This window comes from Ostrea edulis, chromosome 10 (assembly GCF_947568905.1).
Source record: "Ostrea edulis chromosome 10, xbOstEdul1.1, whole genome shotgun sequence".
NCBI classification, from domain to species: Eukaryota; Metazoa; Mollusca; class Bivalvia; order Ostreida; family Ostreidae; genus Ostrea; species Ostrea edulis.
In genome coordinates, this window is record NC_079173.1 from 32,106,766 (window position 1) to 32,130,370 (window position 23,605).

Below are 23,605 nucleotides of genomic sequence, written 5' to 3' on the forward strand. Positions count from 1 at the left end.
ACAAAACCATTACACCTGTCACCTTATTAGGTTGATAATGTATTTTTCACTGACATAACCGATAATATGATATAATCCGATATATAACGTATTGCAAGCTTCACTGAAATATGTTGTATGATAAACCGTGTATGTCAAACATGTAAAAACAACACACACAGGTTCCTTTACAAATTAAATGAGAGAACGGAGTTGGCGATGACCTCTATTAGTATGACGAATTATATGGCTTTTACTAGCTGGCCTAGTTTTATTTAATTTATATCTAATATTCCTAGAATGCCGTTATGTTGAAAGATCTATTTGAATAGATTTACAATGCACACACCGTAGTCGAGTCAGAGATTAACAAATATCAGTTTCATAATTTGATATTCCTGTGCGTGCTCTCGCCATTATCTGATATCCGTTCGCTCGTACTTGCATGCTTGTTCGTGTGTTCGTTTAAGTTCAGCAAGATTTGAGTTCCGCGTCAATAAAAAAACAACCAACTTTTAAAACCTGAGTGCAAGGTTTTGCTATATTTTAGTAGTCATCAATAAATACCCCGTTTTCAACTGTGCTTTTCCCCTTCTTCTTTACTTTTCCATACCTGTCTAAAACGTCAATTTCTATCTAGCTCTTCCAGCCATATTTCAAATTAAGTATCAATATGTTGAATTTCAATTTGTATTTTGCCCATCATCGCTACTAAATCACAAAAACATCCATACACCTGTATAAATGATGTATTATGCATATTAACTTTACAATATGTGGCTTAATTAAAGTGATTGACTGTAAATTAATTTTACCAAACAAAAGTGATTATACTGCGATATTGTATCATTTACATCTGCCACGTGTTTATAACGATTGTCATATGTCACCAACATTAAGGGTGGAGTCAATGAATTCTAGTATGATTTAAATCGAATGTGAAACGGACACGCGGTTGGTACGACATGGCTCGCTTTTACGTCTGGTTATTTTTGGTGAGCGTGACTGTTGCTAGATGTCAAGGTGAGTCAATTTCAGAAGCTCGTTAACGCCTCAGTTAAATTAGCGAATATACTGTTGCTAAATGAAAGATGAAGATAACGAATAGTGATCAATCTCATAATTCCTATACGGAATAGAAAATAGAGAGTTGGGCATATACGGACCCCTGAATACACCAGAGGTGCCTAGGAGGAGTAAGCATTCCCTGTCGAACGGTTGCACCCGCCGTGAGCCTTACATCTTGATCAGGTAAACGAAGAAATCCGTAGTCAAAATCAGTTTGCCAAGAATGGCCTAACAATCGGTATAAAACACGTCCGACAGCATTTGAACAATGATAGGTTGTATAGGCAAACTAGATCATTAAAACAACCATAGAATTTGCGCGATGCTGACTTTAAACGAGACTGTTGACACTCCTGTCAGGGCCGTAAGTAGGGTTCTAAATCAGGGGAGGCAGGGGATTGGGGGCCGCCGATTGACTTTACGACTGAAAATGACACTTTTTAAATCCCAATTTATCATGTTTGTGTTTCATTTGTACTATGTAAAGAATCGTAATATGGTGTCAAAGACAAAGGTGCTTGTCTTCATTTTAAACATATATCCTATAATATAACATTTATATAATTTTATTTTCTTTTTTGCCAAAAAATCAGACGAGGCAGTTGCCTCGTCTGCCTCATCGGCAGTTACGGCCCTGCCTGTGACATCAACTTGTTTGTCAGTAGCCTGCCGCCATTTAAAAACCGATCATAGATAACAGAACTTAGCTTAGATATGCAGAACTGGAACTTTTTTTCTAGATTTTATAGCCTTGGTACTAGTGATATTTCTAAGTAATGACCAGATGACCGATAAGGCCTATGGGCGTTTTGTTTATCCTTATAACAGTGTGTGTCGGAATCCGCCTTCAACAGTTTGTTGCCGTGTTCCCCCCCCCCCCCCCCCCCCCAGACTATTTTCAGAATATCCAAAACTGGCCATGGCCATCCAGACCTATCAAGTATTTAATGAAGATATCATTAATTATTTAAAGAGATCTTTAATTCAATTGTTGCGCGCAGCAAATGAATTGATGATATCTTCAAATAATTGAATATATCTTCAATTATTTGAGTTTATGTCAATTTGGCGCTCCATACTTTTTAACAGTTGCTTCTTCAACAAAATGGAAAACGGAAATATTCATATGTAGTGATCAGTCATCCAAAGATTACTTTGTTCAACACCACTCTGATTCTATGCACAAGTACTCTGAAGTTGAAATCATTTAATAACTTTTAAATTGATGACTTAACAACGATGCTGATTGGATGAAAAATTCGTTTGATTTTGTGTCAAAAAGGGGGGAAAAATCGTCCGGAGTTCATCTGCACTAAGCACGCAGGACTACTTTTCTCTAGAATGCGTCTTCGCCGTTAACGGCCGTTCTAATTTTAGCGCTATTTATAGAACGGGAATTTCCACACATGCATTGTAAACGAAGTGTATTTGTTTAATGCTACCAAAAATAAACACAACCAAAGATGTGAATAAAATACAAATTCATTTAAAAGAAACAACACACATAGGTCTAGTGATGACGTGACAGAAAAGTTAAACTTGATGACGTAGGACACTGACTGGTAGAAGTAGACAGATTGTAAACACGAGTTCCCGGTATGTATCGTCTGCTTTCCGAGTTCTATAACATGACGGAGCAAGCAGAGACTTTTGATCTGCGAGATATTGATGAAATTGAACTGCGTCAACGAGGGCAATTTAGATGAAGAGGTGTTGAGCTTTTTATTTGATATTGAAATGGAGCCGAGTCGCATTCCACCGTTCCTACGACACAGCCGATGTTCAACGTCTCGAATGCAATGCAGAATGCATCCAGTCACCACTTGTTCTCTTCGTTACATGTATATCTATTTCAGCTTTTAACCATTGCACCTTTAATTTGGCGTATAATCCATTTAATTCTGCACAGTAACTCTACCTCACCCGAACGCACAGCCAGTTTTGTTGTTGTTTCCATTGTTACGTATAGGTATTCCTACGCGCCAATTCAAGCTTTTTTATGAGAGAAACTATTTGGTTTTCTATTTTAAAATTATAATTAAATGATAAGAAATAAAACTTATGATTCTTTATTTGATGCATGTATCAAACGAAAAATTAGACGGAAAACTTCATCAATGCGCGTAGCATCAAATAAAGAATTACAAGTTTCATTTCTTAAATGAAAAAAATATGCTGGAGTTCCTCATTGACAATATCTTCGTAGATTTTGGTGATCAGGTTTTGGAATTCCCATGGGCACGAGTGCTCCTTTGTTAGCTGACCTGTTTTTATATTCCTATGAAGCAGAAAATTTCTACATGATTAGAAGAAATTTCTTGCTGTAGCCTTCAATTCGACATTTAGATATATTAACGACATATTATCTATTAACAATAATAATTTTCATTCATATGTTGATTCAATATATCCCAATGAACTCTAGATAAAAGACACCACAGAGTCATGCACTTCTGCTTCATACTTAGATATCTAATTGAAAGTAGATATTAACAGCAAACTAACAACTCAACTTTGTGACAAAAGGAATGATTTCAGCTTCTCCATCGTCAACTTCCCAAATTTATGTAGAAATATTCCATTATCACCTGCATATGGTGTTCATATCTTTCAACTGAATCGATACGCAAGAGCATGTTCTGCATATGATCAGTTTTTAAATCAAGGCAGGCCACTAGCAAACCAGTTGATGGTACAGAGGTTTCAATAATCTCGTTTAAAGTCAGCATTTTGCAAATTGCATGGTCGTTATAACGACCTAGTTTCCCAATGTAACCTTTCATTCGGTCAAATGCTGTCTGACGTGTTTCATACTGATTGTTAGGCCGTTCTTGGCACACTGATTTTGATTACGGATAATTACGTTTGCCTGATCAAGATATAGGGCTCACGGCGGGTGTGACCGATCAACAGAGGATGCTTACTCCTCCCGGACACCTGATTCCACCTCTGGTATATCCAGGGGTCCTTGTTTGTCCAACTCTCTATTTTGTATTGCTTATAGGTGTGATAAGATTGACCAATGTTCGTGAATTTCACCTTTCATGCATACTTGCCACTCAAATAAAATATCTTAATATTAATAGAGATAGTGGAAATGTAATGATAAATATCTTATATTGATAAAGAAAGTGGATATTTAATGATAAATATCTTATATTGATAAAGAAAGTGGAGATTTAATGATAAATATCTTATATTGATAAAGAAAGTGGAAATTTAATGATAAATATCTTATATTGATGAAGAAAGTGGAGATTTAATGATAAATATCTTATATTGATAAAGATTGTGGAGATGGAGATGTAATGATAAATGTCTTTTTGATAATTGGAAATTAATTCAATAAGATTGCCTATTTGTTTTTTTTATCCTTTTAAAGAGGTTCGTACCTGAGATTTGGAGTAATATCAACTTTTTGGTATTTTTGATTTCAACATTGAAGGAGAATTAGGAAATTAAAAGGACACATTAGGAGTAATATCAATTTCATATATTTTTCCAGGTCTTGTCTTGAAATTTGAAATAGAATTGAAAAAGTCGAGGATTGGAGATCAATTTCTTAAATTATTGGCGAAAATTCTAAACATCTATGCACAATTTCGAGTAAATCAATTAAATTTTTTTAAGAATCGGTGTTTGTTTGGGAAAATATAGCAACCAAATTAATAAATGTGAACTAGTTCGAAGTCTTCACTACTCGTATCATAGGTTATGAAACTGAAATATATGTATTGAAGTATAAAAATAGATGATATATTGGATGAAACAGAAACTGCAAAATCATGCAGATTTAGAACGTTTTGATTAATCAATCCTTCCGCCACAAAATATAGTCCTTGCCAAACCCTTTCAAAATTTGAATTGACACAAAATGTTTCAACTGGATTTGCACCAATGGGATCAGTATTGAACCCGTAAATACTTTAGTTAGTTGTAGCATCCCGCACAGTTGTGCTCAAAGGCTCAGGAGCTAACATCTTTAAAAAAGATACATGTATTTCGAAGGTTTAAAATTTAATTGTTGTTTTTAATATCTATTTTCTATCATACTTTTGTAACCAAGCATGACAATAACGACGAAATTACAAACTTCAATCTATGTGATATTGATTTGTAAAAATAAATTTGCAGGACAGTATTTCAACATTGTATGATAAAGCCCATTAACTCATTGAACTCATATGGACGCGTAATATGCGAGTGACCTTAGAAACTATCTGAGATCATGAAGCAATTCTGCGCATGCACACAAAAAAAAAAAAATAAAAAAATTGAAGTCTAGATCAACTGTAAAACCAATATAAGCTAAACGTCAAAAGCATAATTAATCAATGTTGTCAGGTAAAGTTTATTTGCAAAAGAGGTAGTTGTTAAATCTTTATTTGCACTAGTGTTTCCTTTTCATTGAAAATCTAGAAATTGTTGCGAAAAGCACCATGCCCTACAAACTACGTTGTGCATGTTAGAAAAAAGAATATTTACCCCCGGATTCTATCTTTGATACCATTATCTTTACAAAATCTGGTACATTATTCCATATCAATAATAGTATAGAATCCTTCATTAATACGAGCGTAAGATTAATTGGGAAATTGCACCGAGGGGACAAGATTCGCAGTCTAGGACGAGCATTTGCCGAGTCTTAGACAGCGAGTCTTGTTCCAGTGGTGGAATTTCAAGAGTTTCAAGAAAGTTCTGAATTATCAACATTCTCATTTGAACTTCAATGCAAAAACTACATGTAATTAGACAACCAGAAAGAGCAAAACATGAAAATGGTTTAAACTATTAGTGTAAACTAAAAACAAACCCAGGGTTGTCCACCAAAAAGATATATCAAATTGAAATTTGAATTGTTTAAAGAATGTAAACAGGCATCAGCGTCACAGAACGTGCTCGGTGCATTTCCCGCAAATTCTCGTTAACTTGGTTCCTACTTAAGCGTACAAGACAGGGAACCAGCCTAGACTCCCTTGTAACCATAATAGATTTGATATATATGTACCAGCGCTCGCTCAGACGGTAGCACCGTTAGCATATTACATGTACCCATCATTTTTAAGCTGATGAAGAGCATATCACGTGACTCATAGTAGTGAGCTCGTCGCGTCGCAAGCTTCTAGCTATAACCGCTCGATAACCTATTCCCGATGAATATCGCATAGCTTGCCGCCGATGAATGACATCAGATAATTTTGGGCTATTTGTTTGTCTTGTATTAATGTTATTTTGGACTACTAAATCATGATAATGCAGAAATTGTGACTTTTCAAAGTGTGACATGAAATAACTATAGAAATTTGTTTTAATAGGGTGTATTTGCCCACGAATATTTAACCCTGTCTGTGGAACTGACGGCAAGAATTACGGAAACGAACGATGCATGGAGTGCATGTAGGTTTGCTTTTACTCCTGTTAAAAATATCAAATGTTGGATTCTTTTGGATGTGATAAAGAGAATCTCCATTGGGTTGTTGTTTGATATGATTTAGCGTGTTGTCTATCCTCTCTCCAAGGCTCGTGGATAGAGAACGCACAATTAACTCATATCAAACCACAAACCAGGGAAACCTATTATGTATTGAAAAATTTTCATTTGAATCGTATGATTTTTGATTTGCATTGTATCCCAAGGATTGTTGACTTTGATTTATTATTAAGGAGGTACTCTACATCGTCATAATAGCTAATCTCCTTTTAAAACCTTGATAAAAATATAAATATCAGCAATATTTGTCTATTCATTTCAAAATTCATTGCGTAGCAGAGTAGCTCAGTAGGTTAAAACGTCTAGCGCTGAGCTGTAGATCGCGGGTTCGAGTTCAGCAGGGGTTTTAATTTTTTTTTTTCAATTGTTATCTACTAAAATTCCATTTTTGACCATATCAAGTAAATTTGAAAGTTTTCAATTTCAAAATATTGTAACGTGTTTTCTAAGGGTTCATTTCAAAGGATAAACTCTAAATATATATACATGTATGGAATTTTCCTCAGGCTCTACTTGGGCCAAAAATTAAATACATAGAATCACTCTCATTTACAATGATTATTCTGATTTACTGGGATACTTGTCTCGGGTTCTGTTTTTCTTAAAAATACACTGGGACACAAGCCGAGGTTCTATTCACACGGTTCTGTAGAGATGGCTGGGCACTTTGCAACTGGTCCCGAATCTAAGTTCCTATTCTTGTGAGTACTCGGTGCCTCACCCTTATTCAGGATTACTACACCTTGTATCTCACCAGAATTCCTTAGTTTGTCTTTCACCAGTGGCTTATATTTCTACCCTAACCCTTCAAATTCTTTTCACTATTAATTCTTTAATAGTTTACCATGTAATTCTGGCTTACTTCCACGAACAGCGGGCTGTTGCTGCTTCTGCAGCTTCTTATATAGCACAGGGTTATACCCATTCAAATAGGGGTCATCAGGATCTCGGACTATTCCATTAGTCTGAGTGACTTCAGTGTTTGGAAGGTATAGGTCCATTGTATAGTTCATTACTCATTACAATATGTTTGCACACATCCTTCACTTTTCATCCATGTGATATTTCTCTAGTGTAACATTCCTCCTTAAGGTTTTATTTGGTCAAGTTTTAGTCTATATATTGTGTTGTAGACAAGTGAAATTTTCCGGATCCTCAACCACAAGATAAACTGGTCCCCTATTTCCTTACAAAAATAAATAATATATACAATCCTAGTCTGGATCATCCCGACGTTTGTGTATACGCCTACACAATCCATATGAAAAAGTTTTGTCTGCATAATATAGATTGCGTAATAGAAAATATCATGTTTAAAACAAAATGAAATGTAACAGCCACTAGAAATTGTTTAATTGTGCTAAAAAAATAATCTTTTAATTTGAAAAAATCTACTTCAAACAAAACTTTTTCTAGCATAATATGTTGTACGATGTGACCGTTAAGACGAGCGAAGCCCAGTAACATCTTGCAACACGACTTTTATCCGCCTCTTCATTTAACGCGGGAAATATAACGCGTTTGATGTAAACAGTTACAAATTGTGACGTCATATTACCTGCAATGTTATTTCTTCTCTCAAACCAAGCAAAAACAACACGTTTGAAGCTATGGGAAAGCTTGTCTGGAATCTAAAAATGTTAATTGTACTTTCTAAACAATATAATCATTTTAATTACGGGATTGTCAATGAAGTATACCACAGTGACGGTGACATTTTTCTAGAAGCATTATGGGTGATACTCATCTTTTTTCAACTGATAAAGAGCAAATCACGTGACTCATATGTGTAATCATTGGAGCGAGCTCGTCGCGTCGCTTCGCGACGCGAGCTTCGCTCGCTATTAAACATATGGCTATGTAAACAAAAACATGATACCAACCTTGTTTACATAACAAAGAATTGTGAGCTCTGTATCTCTCTTGTAACTCGGCAACTGACATTCAAAATTTGACTGATCATTAGAAATACACCAATGAAGCATTTTAAGCATTAAAAATGAAAAAATAAAAATTGAAAAGTTTCAATCCAAATCGTACAAAGGAACAAGTTTACAATACAAATGAAAAATCATACCATGCAGATGAGAAATTACACAATACGAATGAATTTTTTACATTACAAATGAAAGTTTATGCAATAAAAATGGAAAAAGATCAATATTGCAATTTTGTGGGCGATATTTTGTCATGAAATCGACAACGCACTTGCAGAGTATCTCACAAAAATCCATGGCCTGCCGGAGTTGCCAAACTAAATAGTGACTGTTCCTAGGCCTCAGCCACGCACTCGACCTTAGAAGTGCAAGTCCAGAGTCTTTTAAATTAGAGGGTCTCCGTGATTCGTCAGGCGTAAATCTAGATTTGTGGCGCCTCGCCCTCCGTGATAATGTAACAGAGACTTTAAACAACAACCAGTGTTTAAAAATAATTCTAGAGTAGCCGCAATAATGTAACCCTCCCTGATTTTTTTTTATGGGGGGGGGGGGGGGGGGGAGCTACAACATTTACTCTTTAGGATCTCCGTAATGGTGCAAATGCAGTGGTGAATCACTTTCGCAACATTTTCGATCATTCTGAACATTGGCTGACTTTCTTTACGTAAATAAAATGATATTCTGTGTTTCTTAGTCAATATTTTTTATACAAATTTACAATTTGCAACTTGCGATTCTTGAGGCTCTATTCTACAATTTTCAACAATTTCGATATATTCCAATTTCTCGATCGATATTTGTGCGCCATGTTTGATGTCCTTTTCAACTTCTGATTGTCAAGTTATTTCCATATGCCATTATAAGCCGAACCAATCCGACAAACAAAGGAAAATCATATGGTGGAAGAAGAAAAATTGCACCTTGCTGTTCGTTTTAAGGAATAAGGTAGTGTTCACACCAATGGACGAGTGCGGAGGAGAAACCATATTTCGTCGATATTGAAAAGATTTGAATTTAATATCAAGTTAAAAAGAAAAACGAACAGCAGGGTTCACATTTTTTCTTCCACCATATGATTTTCCTTTGAAATTCGGATTGGTTCGGCTCGGGTAGTCTACATTTTCGCGCTGATTCTCAATGTTTAGGCATTTCAGTAATCTAGCAATAACAAGCATGGCGGAGAAGACGAAGAATTTTGCATGTTATACATATTTAATGAAAACATCTTTATTAGACATGCCCAAGCACAAAGTTGATACTCTGTTTGGTGTAAACAACATTGGAAATAAATACACGCGGGGTTATTTCAAGATATTTATATATAAAAAAAAAGATTTCGCACCATTACGAAGATCTTATGGAATTCTAGCCCTCTCCAGAAAACGTCAGAATAAAAAAAATCGGAGAGGGCTACATTATTGCAGTTAATTTTAAAGGAGAGCAATATAAGACTAAATTACCTATAGTCGTACATACATGTAGGTGCTGGTATTCGTTGAATATCATACTCTGATATCGATTCCAAACACAAGAGGCTCTATGTATATCAACAATAAACAAGAACTGTTTGATTGGTAATTCCTGTATAATATTCATATGTCTTCTATTTTTCCTTCATAAGTCCAGGTGTTCGTGTAGCATGTAAAGGAAGGTGTCCTTGTCTTAAAAGTAAGTAATTGACTAGTTCTTCAAATATTTAGCGCATGCGTCAAGGAGCAATGAATTGCGATATCTCAGGAACATTACTCTTTCGATGGAATTTGAAATGTTTTTTGATCTTAATGTGTAACAAAGCATGACGAGCTTTGTGTGTAACAAAGCGTGACGAGTTTTGTGTGACGAGCTTTGTAATACAAGGGAAACGCTATGAGGGAACTAAAGTTTTCAAACGTTGAAATGAAAGACGTCTCGTGATCCAGTCCGTCAAATATACGTTGACGTTGTTTTGTTTTGAAAAAGATTTTTCTATTCCATAGAAGATTATTGGTTATCTAAAATTGCTTTTTATTAGCTCTATAAGATTTAGAATATATCAGCTACAAACTTAAATACGGATAAATAAGTAGAGCACTAGATGAGGTGATGTACTCTACATCGTCATAATGGCTGACTTCCTTTTAAAACATGAGTGAAAATATAAATATCAGCAATATTGGTCGATTCATTTTAAAAATCTTCGCCTGGCTGAGTAGCTGAGTGGGTTAGCACGTGGACTGTTAAACTGCAGATTGTGGGTTCAAGTCAAGCAGGGGTTTTTAAAAAAAATTTCAGATTGCTTTCTACTAAAACTGTATTTTGTGACTAAATGAAGTAAATTTGAAAGTTTTCAATTTCAAAATATTGTTGTACAGATCGTCCACTTTTCATCCATATCAAATTCTGGTGTAGCATACATCCTTAAAAGCATTGGGCATATCATATACTATCAACAGTGGTCTTACTGGACTCTATCATTTATAAGAAACACAGTGTTTTAATCGGATAAGCACTAGGTGCATGAAGTGATGCTTCGATGATAATTTTAGTTTTTTTTTTTAAGAAGTCATGCGTCCAGAGGAGGCAAATGACGATGACTATTTGAAATTTCCTAAGCGGGATGCAAAAATTGAGAGAAAAGAATAAAAGGAAATGAGAAAATCGCGCATGTAAGAAAGATTCTTTTAAATATATGAAACTAAGTTCATCTTGATTTTGATTGGACAATTACATGTACCAGTGTGATACCTTAATATCCGCGGCATGACAAAGGGGAATCACACTTTCTTCAATTTTCTATTAATAGAAATTCAACTTGTTAAATTTGAAAAAGATATTTAAGGAAAACAGACATTATTTTAATTTCAGTAACTTTCCTTGTAATGTATTTTTGACATGGTAAAATTGTATGACAAAATTTGTAAATATCGATCAAATATGGAAGACTCGTGCAACGTATACCTAGCGCAATTTTTTTTAAAAAGGTAATGATTGGTTACAAAACATGGTTTAGCCTGGTTCTTAATTTCATGGTTAAAACTAAACACAATTATCTTTTATTTTCTAGATTTCTTTCTATTCCCTTTAGGGTCGGATATCTTAAAGTAGTTTTTTTGTTTTCCAAGACGTTGTTCATAAACGTCGACGTCATGATGTTATTTGCGGGGTTTTTGGTAGAAACAACGATATATTTAACGATATAATTAATTAACGTTTACAAGAAAACGACAAGAGACACATGGAAAAATTAATGTGCTCTGACAATGGCATATTGTGGACATCTTATGTATTTAATTTCATCAAATTTGTAGACGGGGCTAATCTTTCTCTGGTGTAGCATTCCTCCTTAACTGCATCCCTCTCTCGTTGTTAGGACGCATGCTTTGATTTACCGAGTATCATATCAAAATATGTACATACATAGTCCATTGCTCTTTTGGTGCTTTATATGAAAATATTTCAAATGCAATGCGTATCCTGTATGATCCTCTGAGGTATGTTAAATAACTGTACCCCATTTCCATTCTTAAAGACCGTGTAGCGTGTGACAGCGTGGCAAGAATTCCATCGTCATCGAAAGCAAGGTTTTCGACTTGTCTATATGGTCGGGCTGTCTAGCGCGCTGGTCACATTCTGCAAGGAGATTTGGTCCCGCATGTTGTGAGGTCAGCTCCGGGTAGTGGCGGAAGTGGTTATCCAAATAAAATAAAGCGATCATGGCCTATTTTGTCCACCAAAGTTTAGAAAAATCTTTATCCTCAGTATGAAAGGACGCAATCATACAGATTTAGGCTCAAGATATTCTGAACACCAGTACAGGTCATGTCTTTAATATTTGCTAATCCCCCCTTGTCTAGACAATTTGAGAAACGTGAATCTCCTTTGCAAAAGGATGTCCTGTACATAGTGTGGTTGAAATGCAATGGGTCTGAAGGAAATAAAAAATACAGTTACATATATATGATCAATTATAGACAAATGAACGTCACAATGCCTACTTTCATCCAAGTCGAACAAACTGGAAAATGAAGTAATTTCTCTCTCAATCTTTTTATACCGTCATTATACCAACATCAGCAGGGATACTTACTCCTTTGGGTTACCTGATCACATGTTTTGTGTGTACGGGTGTCCGTGCTTGCGAAGGATACAGAATTGGAAGAGAAGATCTTAATTTATAGGGGGATTGATCACTGGTAATTTTCACTTGTTTATCCTTCGATTATTCAGGCTTGGTTAGGCATGAATATGTAATCGAGTAGTGCTTAACGGAAAGTTAATCTCCTTTGAGATCAAATAACTTGAATCTAAATTGTTTTTTGTATAATAATTATCTATCCTGCGTTACTTATACTATTTAACTTTACTAAAATAAAATTTACCTGTGCCATGCAAAATTTGGGATCAAATACTAAAATGTTCGACTACGAATTGTGTTAATTTTCACATCGCAATTGCTAATTTAAGTAGGCATTGAAAAAAATCCTGCTTCCTTACAGAACCTTGCATATGCTTGACCATTTATGACCCAGTGTGTGGCACAGACGGAAAGACCCATTCAAACGAATCATGCATGCGCTGCACGTAAGTAATACAAGCATAATTTAACAAGTAAGGATGAACGAAGCTATAACCCGCAGCACAAATCTTAAAGTGTCCCGGAAGTCAAATATACATTTTGGTTTATCTTATGTATTTTTAAAAATAAATACCGATAGTAAAATTATTTCAGTTATTTTTCAATCAATAAACGATATAATGGGCAAAAACAACCTTCTTCGTAAATTCACACCTTTACGATACCGAAAACGAGACTCAAAATGTAATACCGGATCTGACGTCACAACCCATCATTGGCAGTTTCTTCACAACAAGACGAGAGTATAAAAGAAGAAAATAATCGAAGAGAAATGGCAAGTAAGAGTAAGGGACGCATGTGTGTAGTTGTAGGAAGCAGCAACAGGCCCTCGGACACCGTTTCCGTTCATGTTTTCCCGAAAGACGAGCGACAGAGAGCAGCATAGACTCGATTTGTGAGACTGACCCGTGCAGACTGGACAGGATCGTCCCAGTATACTGTTGTTTGTAGTGCGCATTTCACGGACGGATGTTTCCAGGCTCAGTTTTCACTGATGAGAGAATTTGTAATTCCTGCGAAAAAACGCCTCTGCTCTGGTGCAATTCGAACACTTTATCCTAAGAGGAAAGTGGACGACCTCAACCTTGCCCTCCTCTCTTCGACCGAGCTTAAACCCAAGCGCCAGGCTGCCGTCAAGCTGGAGAAAAATAGGGTAGGGTCGTGTGTAACTTTATGAAGATTCCATCGGTAAGAAAGTTGATAATTTTTATTGTAGTCTGTGACGTTTATTAACTTTTTTCATTTTATAAGTTACAATACACGTACCATATGACGAGTTTCTAACATGCCCCCATCTGATCAGGACCCTGGATTAGATTGCCGTTTAAACATATTCTGTCATATAGATCCACTGACCTATCTTAGTAATGTTATCAAGAACTTTGCATAATTTAAATGTACATAGACTTCTATTACTCTTTTAGTGGGCAATATTATTTTTCCAACACGATTAAATGTTAACATTGCAAAGATACCAATTCTGATCAATCAAGTGAAGGCTGAGGGGTGTAGAGTGAGTGGCCTGTAACCCCTGTTATAACTCCTACATGTACATCCTTTGGATTTATACGTTAATGAAAATTAAATTAAATTATTTCCAAAAATGATATGTGATGGAAACCCCTCTTCACTTATTTAATTTACACAAATCATGGGCAGATCCAGGAATTTTGGAAGGGTTATACCATTATAACATTTTTGTTGTGAAAGGGGGGTTCCACCATCTATATGTGTGGGTGTTTTTTAGCAACATTTTCTGATGAAAGGGGAGGGTTCCGACCTTCGGGATACCCTCCCCCACCTCTGAATGATCAGGATCCCCCCACTGCAAATTATTTCAATATTTACATGGGGACATTTTATTTCAAAATAATAAAAGAATTACAGTAAATACATTATAAAGCACTATCGTAACAATTATTTTATCCTTTTTTATTGGGAAAGGTTGATGATTGCTGCTCTACATTTTAATGAGAATTCCTCAAGGCTGCATGACATAACGAAGGAGGGGGACCAACAATTCAAAATTAGCTTCCCGAAGTTCAAGTGTTCGTAGGAAGCCTGTTGATCCAACAATTAGTAAGAATGTACTTATAAAGATAATCCACTATCATAATTCATATCAAAATTAATTGGCATGGCATTTTTACTATTTTTGCATATGTCACTTTTCTTTCAATCAGGTTTAAAACAGCAATAACAAAGTTAATGAGAATTTTTATTACAAATGTATTTATCAAAATACAATACACATAGTAAAGAGCAATTTATTTATAAGGATGTAAAGCATACATAAAATTTTAAATAGTGTCCATTTATTCCAGCCCATCAGTCCTGATGAAGGAGACTTATTTGGTTTTTCAAGGGTCATCAGAACCATTACCATGCTCATTGCCAGCTCAACCACCTCCACTATGCAGTGAATTTTCCCATCCTGATAAAGAAGAAGCAGAGATACATTTTACATCGAGGTTCAGTTGGAAGGAGACATCCGTGTGAATGTGAACAAAACGTGACACTAGCTATTTGGACATTCTAGCAAAGCAGATAAAAATATGTTGGTCATACAGATATGCTCTATTTTAATCTTGTTTAAAAATGTTAAATCATTGTGAAACACTTTTATCGTTGGTTTTGTTTAAATTTGAACCAAAGTCACATAGAGTAGTAGGTTGTGAAAACAAATTTTGTTATTTTTTACAAAAAAAAAAAAAAAGAAAAAAGACTGGGAACAACTACATGTATGATATAGGGTCTGATCGTTGGGTAACAATCTGTTTGGTCTTGCATGCAACTGTATTTTTGCAAATAATTTATAGAATGAAATATTAGCATAGTATATGTAATATTAGCTTTATAGTATATATAATAGTTGTAAGAGTTAAAAAATGGGAACATGAAAGCAGGGTCCTCGTCCCGTTCCTGGGTGTGGACACATTTTATTTGAAATATTGTTTGTAAAGCTGATGCTTTCGAGAAAATTGATGTATTATTTTTGGGCCATTTCTGTTAGAATGTTGTGCTTGAATTTGTTTGTATGCATCATGTATGAATCGTACATTTGTTTTTAAAAAAGTTGCTTCAACTAACTCATACCATCACTCAGGTGCATTGGATCCTTGATACTTCTCAGAGGCAAAGGAATTCCGTCACAGCATATGAGGGTAGAGGGACTCGTACCGTGTGCCCTAGGTATCCTTAGCACCATCAAAGAAATTGCTTGTGTGTTATGTATCTGTTACGCCTGTAATTCCGGGAAATGTTTGGAATTATTCACTAATGATAAACTAGCAATCGGACCCAATGGTCATGTGAATTTTGTATTGATTAAATCAATAAAAAAAATTGACTTGCTCTTCAATTGTTGCCCTCATTTCTCCATACTGGGTATTGGTATTATGCCGTCTCGAGCTCATGCACATCTAAACACACTGATGAAAACCCAGGGTGTTCAGTAAAGGAGGCCAGTTCCTTGTTGAATGACTCCATTGACACCTAAAATGATTTGTAAACCATGTGAATTTGTGAAAGAATAGAGAACTCAATAATGGGGAAAAGATAAGACAATTCTCCTCTAGATGATAATTTTTTAAAATTCTTAGAAAAATTGTAAGTTCAGATATAACAGTATAAAGGGGGTGTCACATGAGAGGATAGAAAAATCATTGTTATTTTTCAGATCTTTCCCAATGAAGTAATGAGCGAAAATACACCACAGGAACAAATAATTTTGTCTGTAATAATAGTAGGCCTATTGATAATTGAGGGTACATGTATATACCACACCACTCCCTAATTACTAAGGGGTGGTATGGTACACACCAGTGCGACCACTAACATTGTTATTACAGACAAAATGACAGATTCCTGTGAATACGACGCGACGCGGACAGGCGTAATATGGTGATTAGACATCTGTAATTTTATCATTAAAGTAATTAAGAATGATGTACAGTTAAAAATGATTGATCAATTTCGTATTTCCCAAAATTTATTTTATAAACAAACAGTCTAACGGCGCCTTACCTTTCCGTGCTTCCGAGGCGAAGTTCAAGTTGTTCACGTTCAGCATTCTCCCCATTTAACTCGTCGAAATAATCGGAATCCATTACAGCTGACTCTTATTGGTAAGGGACGATGTCCTGTACGTCCTCGTTACGATAATCTTAAAAGGAAGACGCTGCAAATGATATGTGGAGGTCGATTTCGTCCACAGAAACGGAGGTATCGCTCGCATTTGCCATATTGGCCTGTTTGAGACTGATGGGTTGTGACGTCACACGTCATTATGGCTAACTATAGTAAAACCGGAAATTCAGCTGATTGGTTTCGGGCAGGTGCAAAAATAGCTAACTTTGACGGGGAATATCTTAATATTGAATGCACGCACCATCATAATTTTTTATTCTTATATTTTCAAATGTATTTCTGAACCAATTTACCATTTTTGCACCCATGACTTCCGGGGCACTTTAACAAAAACAATTTAACAAACCATATGCTTTAAGGAAACTCCTCAGCTTTTGATGGAGATAACGCAGGATACTATGACCTTGTAGGTGCTGGTTTAATAGATATGTCATTGGCGTAAGCATATCACACATTTTTTTTTTACTTTAACCTAACCAGTTGTAAAACATACATCTTTTTATCGATTTAGATTTTGAAATATTAAGGAAAGAATACATTTTGTGGCGGAATGATTGTTTGATAAAAAAAAGTTATATATATTCTAGTGTATTCTTTATTTTTTCCCTCCATAAGTCCGGGTGTTCGTAAAGAGTGTAAAGGAAAATGTCCATGTCCTGAAGGTAAGTACGCGCGACTACTTCTCTAAACACGTGACACATACAAAACTCTCAAATCAAAATGAATCGCTGAATTGGTCAAAGATTGATTTCAACCTTTTATACTGTAATTTAACCATTGAATCTTTCTTTATACTTACTTAATCATGTTTTTATAAATGTGGGGATGGTGGTCGGTAAAGAGATATTTTCCCACCATGTATTAGAAATGAAATACTAGTGTTTTATATATATATATAAAAAAAAAAAGAAAAAAAAAAAAAGAATAAGGAATAGGTATTGAATGTTACATTTTCATCAGGATTGCTAATCAAGCATGCATTAATGATTTTCTTGCAGCATCCTGTGGATGCCCGGCTTTGTGGGACCCAGTGTGCGGAACAGATGGGAAAATGCATTCTAACGAAGCATGCATGCGTTGCACGTGAGTAATCGAAACATAATCTACCGAGACCATGTGCTCTTTACTAGTATTATACTTTCATGTAAAATACTCGAACCTGATTGGTCGAGAAGCATTTGAAAAAACATATTGTTACCCTCTGAGAACAAAAAACACGCGCCCCAGGGTGATAGTATCTAGCAACGGGTAACAGTACTTGACAACGGGTGATATTATAAAAAATTATCACATGCGTCAAATTTATGCGCGTACGGTTCGCCGTAGATTGCTAGACGACGTCGTTTGAGCGTTTGTAATAAACGCGAGTACCCGCATCGAAATACGAAATATCGCATGACAATGTTTGATCAAATGTCAACAGACGTAAGTTTTTCTGCTTTCCAGTTTACATAACATTCAGTATAATAAAACAAATATTGCATGTAGTTGAGGGTAACATTGAAATTTTCACCCCTCGAGAAACCATTGTCAACCTCGGCTGCGCCTCGGTTGACAATGGTTTTCTCGGGGTGAAAATTTTCAATGTTACCCTCAACTACATGCAATATTTATATAATGTAACTTGTGGTGTAAGTTAACTTGAAAATACTAGAATATTACATCTAGATGCTTTACCAAAGTCAACCTTAGTTTTTCTAGAGTAGAAACCTTATGCTATGTAAAACTTCAGTGAACGCGTCTAGATAATTTAATTCAATACAATAGGAACTTTAAAATCAATTTAAACTTTAGTAAATAATATTGTAAACTTTAGTAAATAATATTGTAAACTTTAGTAAATATTATTGTAAATTTTAGTAAATGCTATTTTAAACTTTAGTAAATACTATTGTAAACTTTAGTAAACTCTCAGATTATTTGATTCTGTATAGTAAAAACTTTACAATTTCATTATTGATACACTAACATCGACAGTTGCTATTTCACTCGGTTTCATTATAACATCATTCATTCTTATGAACAGATTCGGAAGTTACAATTAACATGAGTAACTGTATTACAATATGTAGTATCATAAAGTATACAACTCATGTATTTCACTTCTGATCTTTCAAATGTAGATGGTGTACATCCAGAATCCTTTGTGATTAAATTCTGTATTTCAGTCCAGGTCTTGAGGTCGCATGTAAAGGAAGGTGTCCCTGTGCCGAAGGTATGTAATTATTTCTTCGGAAACTTGGGAGTTTTTTCTCGTCATTTTCCTCTCATAAGAGAATAAATATCACTTAACAATAAGCATAGATTTGTTATAAGCATGTATGTTCTTTATAAGCGTGTTTTACTGCAATCATGATTCGAGAGAGAAATTATGATAAATAATTATGATTTATGAAGGTTCTCAATCATGAGGTTATTCATTAGGCTATCGTTTTCAATTATAATGTATCATACTTTTATTTTTAGGATCAGCATATCAGTGAGATGGAAGAATTGTTGCCCTTGAAAGGATATGGATAACTAATGCGATAAATATATGGATGTAAAGGAGAAAAAAAATAAAGAATACAAATATGAAAGATTGAAGTACTTATTGATCAGACCATTGATACAATTCAATGGAATGAAAATAAAAATTGAAACGTACAGCTGAATGTCAATATTGTATTAACACAAAATAGTACAGTACACCCTTTCTCCCCATCGTCTGTATAAGCCGCCAACCAAAAGAGTTTATACCTTAGTGTGGATAATTGAACACTTTTTCATCCCCTCAACCAGTTGTCGGATAATAAATGTAATGTAATTGACTAATTCCAAGCCTTCTGATTGGCTAAAATACAACAAGTTAGGGGGAAAATAGGTCGTTAAATTCACCTTCACGTGCCTTTCAGATGAATATAATAACATTTAATTTTTCCAATATTGAACAAGAATGAATTTGAAAGTCCCAATGTTATACTAGTTATAATTTTTAGTTGCCTGATGAAAAGTTATGTCACTTTCTACTAAGTCTCTCATTCTTTCTGGAAACAAAGATAACCGATCACGCTTTATATCGTATGCCGTAGTAGCCGGAAGTCGGTTTCGGTGTTTTGAATTATACAATCGTCATATACAAAAATATTTGCTATGACACCAATATTTTATTGGACGAGAAAGCTCAGACGCCCTTTATGCAAAGGCGAGGATAACAAACAGTAATCAATCTCATAACTCCTATCAAGGTGAAGATAACGAACAGTGATCAATCTCATAACTCCTATAAAGGTAAAGATAACGAACAGTGATCAATCTCATAACTCCTATAAAGGTGAGGATAACGAACAGTGATCAATCTCATAATTCCTATACGCAATACAGCCAAGATTTAGCAGTAAGGTTTAACCTTAAATCAATCCAAACTGAATGAAAAACAATTTTCTGGATTTGGAGAAACACCTGCAAGAACTGGGTACCTGTAAAGAGCGAAACGAAATCGGTGGGTTTCGTTTCGGTAGATTTCGTTTCGCACTTTACAGGTACCCGCAAGAACTGGCCAGTTAAATATTCAAATATTAGTCATTGCTGACTAAGTATACCACTACATAGAAACGACAGCTTTCACAATGCAATGCTTATAGGAACCGACACAATCATTAGAGGAAACTAGTCTTTCTCAAATTATCACCAGTGACTTTACCCATGTGAAATTTTTCTGTCTCACACTGCAGCAACGTCATTTGATTGTGACGTTATAGAAATGAGGATTTCGATCATTTTGAATTTTCTCAAAGCTCTTGAATGTATGCACTAAACTGTGGGTAATATAATCCTTCTTTATTTACTCGTATGGGATAGGGAAAGTCCACCTCTGGAACAAGATTCGCTGTCTACGATCACCCAAAGCCCCATCCGAGACTACAAATCTTGTCCCCTCGGTGGAATTTCCCTATCCCACACTCATACAAATGAAGGATTCTGTTAATCTTTGATTAAGTACAAAACCTCCGCGGCGGTCTAGAGGTTAGAGCGTTCATCCAGCATGCGGAAGGGCGGGGTTCGAATCCCTGCCGCGACAGACCTAAGTCGTTACATTGTATAACAGGTAGTGACAGTTCCATCGCCAAACGCTCGGCATCAGATGTGAATGTCACCGGTCCTCGGAGATGACCTTAAAACCGGATGCCCCGTGTCACAGTAGGTCTGGCACGCTAAAGAACCCTCACTGCTTAATGGCCGTAAGCGCCGAGCAAAGGCCTAAATTTGAAGCCCTTCATCGATCTTGGTGACGTCTCCATATGAGTGAAAAATTCTCAAGAGAGACGTTAAACAAGATACAATCAATCAATTCATTAAGTACAAATCAAGATAGGGCATTTCCCGTTATGATTGATGGATGTTTTACGCGGTTAACTAATTGAAATATATTTGGTTGTGAGTGTTTTAGTGTTCCATTAGGATACATAATGAAATATCGTCGCAAGTGACGCTGATACTTACGCTCCCCTTCCCTTTCACCTGTGGCTGTCTGTGTGACAAATTCTTCGTTTCTCATAAATATGCATGACGAGAATGACTTAATCCAATACCAATAGTATTCATTCTTAGCCTTAAATGAAAGATTTGTAATCCAAAATATCAAAAACATAGAAATACAGTGAAATTATATTTTGCGTACGCAGTTTTGTTTGTGACGCGGTCGATATTTTCCACAAGAAAACGTTGCGTTTGTAACGGGAACCAGTCTGTTTCCGGCCGCCAAGTGTACTCAATCTGCCCAAAGCATAAACACTATCAAAGTACCCTTAAACTCTGTACTGAAGGGCGTAATACTAAGGAACAGACTAAGTCCACTGACAATGTCAATTTACAATGACTGGTCCTGTTTTTGTTCAACCCAGGTTCAGATATAAGATTCCTAAATTATGATCAACACCTTGGAATAAGAAGAGAGTTTGAAAGTTTTAACAGATCATTTATTATAGTATAATATTGAATAATTTGATTGACAACAAATAACATATGAGTTTTCAAAATAATCTCCAAAAATGTAAACAAAATAGAAAGGTAAATGAGTTAGAAAACGAAGATGAATTGACCACTGAATAATTAATAACCAAAATGAATTTAAATAACAAAAATAAATAAGGGGAAAATGAAAATATTATGGCCTAAAAAATATCAAAGGATAAGGGAATAGGCTTCCATACAACACCTAACAAACCCTAAAGCACATGGTGGCTCGCTATACCAGCAAAACTGAATTTAAATTCCTAAATATCAAAAAGGCACTAAGCTCAGTAATTTCTCTACATAAAAAAAATAACTACAATGCTATATAAAGTAAAGTTGTAAAGGGATATCTAATTCAACCTTGAACCAGTCTGACTCTATCCAGGGACTAAATTACATCTTAAAGAATTTAGACTATTTCCTAAACAGGTAAAAAATAAGACTGCACGAGCAGTCCGGGATTTAACCCAAGAGAAGAAGAGAAGAATAGAGAGAGCACGAACCTGTGGGTTCTTTAGCCCCTAGCAAAGTGACTTGAAACTGCCGCTGTCACTGTTTATATACTAACTCTAACCAATGAAAATTACTCTAACTAAGAGACTTTGAAAACTGCAGGGTGAAAATCTAAAACGATTTCTGGTGAGTTTAAGGCACTAGCTTTAAACCAATGAAAAGTTAGGAAACAAATTAACTTTGGAATGATTGACAAGATGGAGGCAAATTCAACAGTATAAACAGTACATGTGAGAAAAATAGTAAAGTGAACAATTTACATCAGATTCAGACTTTACACAGAAATGATGATCTACAGGATGTATAGTAGCATAAACATAGGTAATGAATTAACAATTTAAATGTTAATTAAGCCAAAACTGTCACACGTTGATGCATTATGACGTCATTAGTTTCAGATGATATTGATATGGAAAACCATTGTGCTAGTGTGGTGATCCGGAAGATCCGATCCACTCTGTGAAAGCAACAGTATAAAAACGAAACATTGATAGGTATATACATTAATAAAGTTGAAATATCAGTTTATAAACCAAATAATCTTATGTTGCATCAACTCTATATGGATCAGTTCATAACCACAAATCATATAATGCTGCACCGCTTCTAGATGCCTTGGACATCTTGGACATCCTCGATTGTCTTTTCATGATCGCAGTTCGACGTTTATACTCATCAACTTGCTCTCTTTTTTGGCGTTCGAAAAACCCAACCTGTCCAATCAAAAAATGTTAATAGTATCCAACTTTTTTTTCTACAATAACGTCATATCTCCATTAATATACTGAAGGAAAATATAAATTTGAATAATCTATAAACTTTTTCGTTATTTCAATTTCTTTTAAAACAATTTTTCCAATATATCATTTTTCTAACTGACATGATTTTATTCTTAGATTTAGATAATGTGAACAAAAAATGTTTTTAATTTTCATAAATATTATTTATTTAAGAAATTATTTGTATGTAAAACTTTGATTCCGTATTGTAGCCCCATCCTAACTCCGGGAGCCATGATTTGAACAAACTTTGATCTGCACTATGTCAGAAAGCTTTCATGTAAACTTGTACTTTCCTGGCCCACTATCTACATGTATATATTCCCATGTAAAACTTTGATCCCCTTTGTGGCTCCAACCTACCTACCCCCCCCCCCCCGGGGGGGGGGGGTGTCATAATTTTATCAAACTTGAATCTGCACTACGTCAGAAAGCTTTCATATAAATTTCAGCTCTTCTGGCTCTTTGGTTCTTAAGCAGATTTTTAAATGTCCCATCCTATTTTGCATTTTTTGTGATTATCTCCTCTCTGAAAGGCCCTTCGTTTGAACAAGTTTGAAAACCTTTTACCCAAGGAAGT

The 23,605-nt window shown here is 35.3% G+C and overlaps 1 protein-coding gene across 1 annotated transcript; it reads left to right on the forward strand.

Moving 5' to 3' along the window:
* Positions 1–862: 862 nt before the first annotated feature.
* On the forward strand, positions 863–19,317 carry LOC125665799 (serine protease inhibitor dipetalogastin-like). The gene is made up of 8 exons (XM_048898682.2): positions 863–1,002; positions 6,363–6,444; positions 10,097–10,143; positions 12,951–13,035; positions 17,354–17,400; positions 17,737–17,821; positions 18,907–18,953; positions 19,205–19,317. The coding sequence occupies exons 1-8, from the start codon at positions 945–947 to the stop codon at positions 19,219–19,221; spliced, it is 468 nt and encodes a 155-aa protein (XP_048754639.2). The 5' UTR covers positions 863–944; the 3' UTR covers positions 19,222–19,317.
* The last annotated feature ends 4,288 nt before the right edge of the window (positions 19,318–23,605 follow it).